Here is a 5,367-nt window from a genome sequence, read left to right on the forward strand (position 1 = left end):
TATTTCTAAAAGGCTAAAAAGAATCTAGAGTTACAAATTGCAATTACATTTCTGAAGAAAATGCTCTGATAAAATGGAGGTCAGAGGCCTGCAACCAGGGAGAACCTGTCTGAAGGTCAGTGACTCTGAGGAACAGGAAGGCCTCTGGTTCATTACAAAACTTCTTTATGCACAGTGGAGGGAACCACAGCCAAATCTCTTCCAGCCAAAACCCAGTTCGAACTTCTATCAGTTATTGCAATTCATAAAAATGTACAAGTTCCCAGCTCTTTATAAACAGGTGCAAAATAGCTGAGGGTCCTTGAGCAGAGTCAGGATCTGATCTCCCAGGAGGCTGCGCTTCTGGAGCTTTCCTTGGAGACATTATATTTTTCTCTACATACACCTTCCCTTTGATTAAACATCATCCCTAAGAAAGAAGTGTATTCTTGATCCTACCACATGGCTGGAGTTACTTGATTTGGCCTGATTACGCATCTAAGCGCAGAGGAACTGATATTCACCACCTCGTTTGTTCTGATGCAGGATTTTTAAATAAAACATAAGATGGGAGTTTTAATAGCCTCTTGAGGTTAGGAAGCTTCACACTCACACTTCACTTAGCTTTGGGTGATGTCCTTTTCTTCAAGAAATACCAAAAGATCCATCAGGTCTAACTTAGCTCTATAAAGTGTGAGGTCATTTCTAATTATGTGGACATCAGTTTGAAGTAGAATATTTGAGCTAAAGCCTTGTTTTTATTATAAAGTTTCTAATTATATCATATCAGCAAAAAATCAGAGATGTATTGAACTTATGCAAGTAATTTTATTGCCTTATAAATAAGAATACTCAAGAGGTTTTAGAAATCTTTCAAAAGACACCAAAAAAAAAAAAAAGAAAAGATCAGTGTTTCTACATACACACTGTCCTCTTGTCCATCCCCATTATCTACAACAGTGTCCAAGGGCCTCCACATGTTTGCCTGCAGAAGGGACAGAGCTCAGATCCTGTGAGCTCATCATCTGCTCCCACTGGTTATCGCACGACCACTGCTGATCCTCCAAGGGACACAATGTTACCTCCAACGTGGAGATGGTACAACTGAGACCAAACTGAGGTGGTGTGTGGTGTAAAATGTGACCTTAGGTCAGCAATAATGACAACGTCATCTCACATTGTTATGTATTTATTGACTCAGTGCAAATCTTTTAAGAAATATTCACCTTCAGAACAAATCTATTATAATAATGCAAAAAACTTTATTTAGAATTTAATAACAGAGAGGAGGGGAGGAGGGTCAGTCATGTTGCATATGCAGCTCAAGGGGCCAACTTTCAGCAGAACTGATGGGGTTGGAGACTTTACACTGGTAATAACCAGAATCCTCCTTCTGTATGGGGTCTATGGTGAGACTTTTGCGGTCCTCGGACAGCTTCTTTCTCTCCGAGAGCCGCAGATTCATGCTGTTGAAGAACCACTCAATGGAAACCGCATTTGTGTAGCAGGTCAAGACCACGGCATCCTCATTCTCTGTGATCGTGCCGTTGCTGGTTAGGAGGATGGGCACTTTCACAGGCTCTGTGGAGAAACAGAGAATGGGACTGAGGGTGGGCTGAGACATGGAGCCACATGACTTCCTCAGAGATCTCAGCCACTCACAGCGAGCTATGCAAAGTTCACCCTTGTGGGCCATTTGTATTAGGTAGCTACAAGATAGAAATTTGGAGAACCTCGATTCTTCCTCATGTGAAATTTATTATTATTAATACCCCAAGGCCTAAGACCAATTGCAAAGAAGACTATTTCATTGGAGAGCAGAAAAGGGTCTGAGACAAGGGTCTTAGTCCCTGTAGGGACAGAGAGCTTGTGCCCTATGGCCAGAAATCCAAGGACTCTGCATCCAGATTCCAAGCTCTGAAGAGATTTTGGATCATTCATTCATTCATTCATTAAATCACCATTTATTTTTTCCTAATTAATCAAAGGCAACTGCATATTTGTTACACGTTGGTCCTTGAGCTGGTTTTAGGGGTAGAGTGGATTGAGAAGGCAAAGGTTTTTCCTTCATACTCCAGTGGGAGTGACAGTAACACCTCAGGAAACAAATAAATGATCTGAACCAACAGTTGATTTAAAAATTCACAGGCACCTCATAGGCCCCTGGGTTGGAGGAGAAGACAAGGCTGTGGCTGCAGATAGATCTCAAATGACCCTGATCAAATGCTCATGGTCTGTGTGACTCTGCTTTAGTGACTGTATGTCCCTGTTTCTCAGTTTATTCTCCATGAAGGAGGGTAAATATTTGGCTGCCAGGTTGTCAATGTATTAATCATAAAATATTTACAGTCCCTGGCCTAAATCTTGGGAAAGAAGCGCTGCTGAAATGAGAGGCATCGCTTATGGATCGACTGTAACAGAGAATCCCCTGGGCTGATCCCTGGTGAATGAGGACCTTCCAGGAGCATCTTCTTTTCTCAGTTTCTTTCTGGGGATGCTGACCTTTTCCTGTACATGAACTTGTTCTAAGTACCCCATGACAGTTAGCTAACATCTAACAACATTGTCTAACTGTGCTCTTACACATAGTCTCAGGTGATAGACTGAACTCCATTTCTGCCAAGGTGTGGCCCTTGGGCCTGAGCCCTGACTGGTGACCAGCTCAGAAGCCTTGTGGCTTGGGTACCCATTAAATCACCACCCAGTTAGCCTTTCCTGGGAGATCAAATTCAATGTGACACAGGCTCCCCAAGGTCCCCGGAGTCAAGATCCCTGGGACAGGATTCTTGGGAGGGGCTTTCGAGGCAACCTCTGTGAAAATTTCAGGGGGCTTCTGAAACCAGGTTTTGACAGAAGCTGTCAGGGTCATTCTCAGTGTCAAGGACATAGGGGCTACCCTGAGACTAGTCTCCCTCTGTTGAGTTACTCTTGTCAGACTGGTCCTTCTGTCTGCAGGGCTGGAAACTGGGAAGGGAACTGATATCTTAGGAAGTTTGTCCCCACTCTCTGTATCCTGTACTAATTGCAAAAGCCCAACCTGAGACAGAATGCAGAGGGAAACAAAGGCAGAGTTCAGGGCTGTCAGTCCTGCGTGTGAAGTAGAGGTCACCCCACCTAACACCCAGGTGTCAGAGAGTAATCACTCACGGAATACATTGAGCCGTCCCAATCCCACTTGTTGTACTGAATTTGGAAGGTGGGCCACTACGGTGTACATTCCTCTGTCTTTCCTGGTGACCTTCCTTATCAGCAAGGATCCATCGAGGTCTACTGTCTTTCGTCCATCATATAAACGCCCTTTTACAAATTTTCTCTCCAATATGAAATAACCTGCGATTAGATTATGAGGTATTTCCCTTTCTCCTCTGAACCACCTGTAGCCTAAAGCATTTTGAGGTGTATTGCGGAGACTCAGACGCACATTCTTCCCTTCAGCAACATTGGTTGATGCAATAGAGAACTGGGCGTTCATGGGCAGGCACCAGAAGGTAAACAGCGAGACTAGGGAAGAAGAGAGAAGTTGATTAATATTCAGATCTATGTGTAGGGAGGGCAAGGCGAGGCCCTGGAGCCTGAGCAGGTCTCTTCAACTCTCAGCCTAGCTCTGAGTGTGAGTGTGTCTGCCACAGTCAAGGGTGCTAGTAAAGAAAATGACTAGCACCCCTGGTTCAGTTTTTTTCTGGTGTTACCTGACATAAATTGTTATTATAATGTCTTCATAAATTCAATACTCAATGATGAATAACTTTGGAAATGCATAGCAATTGAGATTTTCCTGCCTCTCACCACTTTCAGATTACTAGAATTTCTTCTTGCTGAGCCCCCTTCCCCACCCTACTCTTTTCCTTTTCCTCTACCCTCAGGTCCAAACAGAAGCCTTCCCTCTTTTCTCAGAGCACTGGTCTCTTCAGCAGGCCCCAGCCAAGTCTGTGTGTCAGATCCTTAGTCTAGCCCAAGGAATTGTCTCCTACTTACCAACCAGCAGGAGCCCTTGCCAGTGGACAAGTCCTCTGTGGGTAGAGACTGACAGGGATCCCATGGTGTCTGCTGTCTGCTCTGTGTCTCCCTCTTTGAGAGAAGCTTGAGGTTCTGTGAGGCTCACAGGCACCTCTGTCTGGAATGGTGCAATCTGCTGTATGTCCTATGTGTGTGCTGAGCTTTATTCTGGGGCAAGATTACTATTCATGTACTGGGGGCAGGGTCTGTGCCCAGGATCCTCCCACTCCTTGATCTCATTTATGCCACCCTGTCTCTTCTTACCAGTTTAGTGTCCTTTGATATTTTGGTTCCTGGAAACTTCAGAAGTCTCTGAACTCCACACTCACATGCACACACACACATATACACTAGGCCACACTCACATGATGTGTTGAAAAAGCATAAGCCTGGGGTGTCTGGATTTCAGGTTTCCCCCACAGCTTCCTCTCAGGAGCTCAGTAGTCTATCCCACAGCCTGTCCTTTTCACATTTGACTGTTCCCTTTAGGGCAGGTATTCCTGAGCTAGCTGTGATATCCCTGTGAAATGCCTGTCACAGGAATATCACACCTGCTGTGCATTGAATCATGTGTGAGACATTGTAAACATGGCTATGCCAGGTGACACTTTAAAAATGCAGTTTCAGCAGCTGTCCAGCTAATGAGATGCTCATTCGAAATGAGATCCCTTGATGTGAAGGTAGAACCACTTCTTCTGCTCTCCTGTGGACAGGGGAAGTCTCCAGATCCTGCTATACTACAGATTCTGACTTGGCAGGTGAGAATTGGGCCTCTATCTAACAGGCTTTCAGGAGAGGTTGATCCTATTGGCCTGTGGAGCACACTTGGAATAGCAAGGCTGGTGGGGACACATGTGTCCCTGAAAGGATGACTCACTCTCCCCAGCATTGGCTTCTGCAGTGATTTTGTTCTGGGTATGTCAGAACCACACAGAGAGCTCCAGGTGTCCTTGAAAATGGGGGTGATTTCTGCTTGTGACACAAAAACCCAGCTGGGAATCCAGGCTGCTTCATGTTCTCAGATGCTCTGGGGTTTTATTCTCTCCCAGCAGGCAGGTCCCAGAGATGACTCTGGGGGTAGAAGGGGTAAAGCTGGGTGATAATTGCATAGAGACCCATCTTCTATCTCACATGTCACCAGCTTGGCTTCTGCTTCTGGGGACAGAGACCCATGACCAAGAGTTTGGTAGATCCTTCAGTTTTTGGGTGTGAAGGAGGATGTGTCCTGCATGTCATAGGAAGAAAGGACTATGGTGAAATGTCAGGTGCCTGTGGGCTTCCTTGTCATGGAGGGATGGGTTCAGATAGACCTTTCCCCTCCATGTATATTTGTCGGCCTGTTCATATGCTTTCTGACTGTTGGGACAACCTCTGGTTTCTGCTTGGGAGGCT

The 5,367-nt window shown here is 45.3% G+C and overlaps 1 protein-coding gene across 1 annotated transcript; it reads right to left on the reverse strand.

Annotated features, from left to right (window-relative positions):
• Window positions 1-1,279: 1,279 nt before the first annotated feature.
• LOC123817903 (carcinoembryonic antigen-related cell adhesion molecule 21-like) lies at window positions 1,280-4,018 on the reverse strand. The gene is made up of 3 exons (XM_045837691.1): window positions 3,955-4,018; window positions 3,127-3,480; window positions 1,280-1,560 (listed from the first exon to the last, which is right to left on the reverse strand). The coding sequence occupies exons 1-3, from the start codon at window positions 4,016-4,018 to the stop codon at window positions 1,280-1,282; spliced, it is 699 nt and encodes a 232-aa protein (XP_045693647.1).
• Between the last annotated feature and the right edge of the window lie 1,349 nt (window positions 4,019-5,367).

Source organism: Phyllostomus hastatus, unplaced genomic scaffold (assembly GCF_019186645.2).
Source record: "Phyllostomus hastatus isolate PE091 unplaced genomic scaffold, TTU_PhHast_1.1 phas_contig_234, whole genome shotgun sequence".
Lineage (NCBI taxonomy): Eukaryota > Metazoa > Chordata > Mammalia > Chiroptera > Phyllostomidae > Phyllostomus > Phyllostomus hastatus.

Bases quoted from the DNA above. Each gene is read 5' to 3' on its own strand.
- LOC123817903 (XM_045837691.1), bottom strand. From the start codon at position 4,018: ATGGGATCCCTGTCAGTCTCTACCCACAGAGGACTTGTCCACTGGCAA. The intron at 3,481-3,954 runs GTAAGTAGGAGA...CTTCTTCCCTAG, and splicing joins GCAAGGGCTCCTGCTGGTTG to TCTCGCTGTTTACCTTCTGG. The intron at 1,561-3,126 runs GTGAGTGATTAC...GTTTCTCCACAG, and splicing joins GGGACGGCTCAATGTATTCC to AGCCTGTGAAAGTGCCCATC.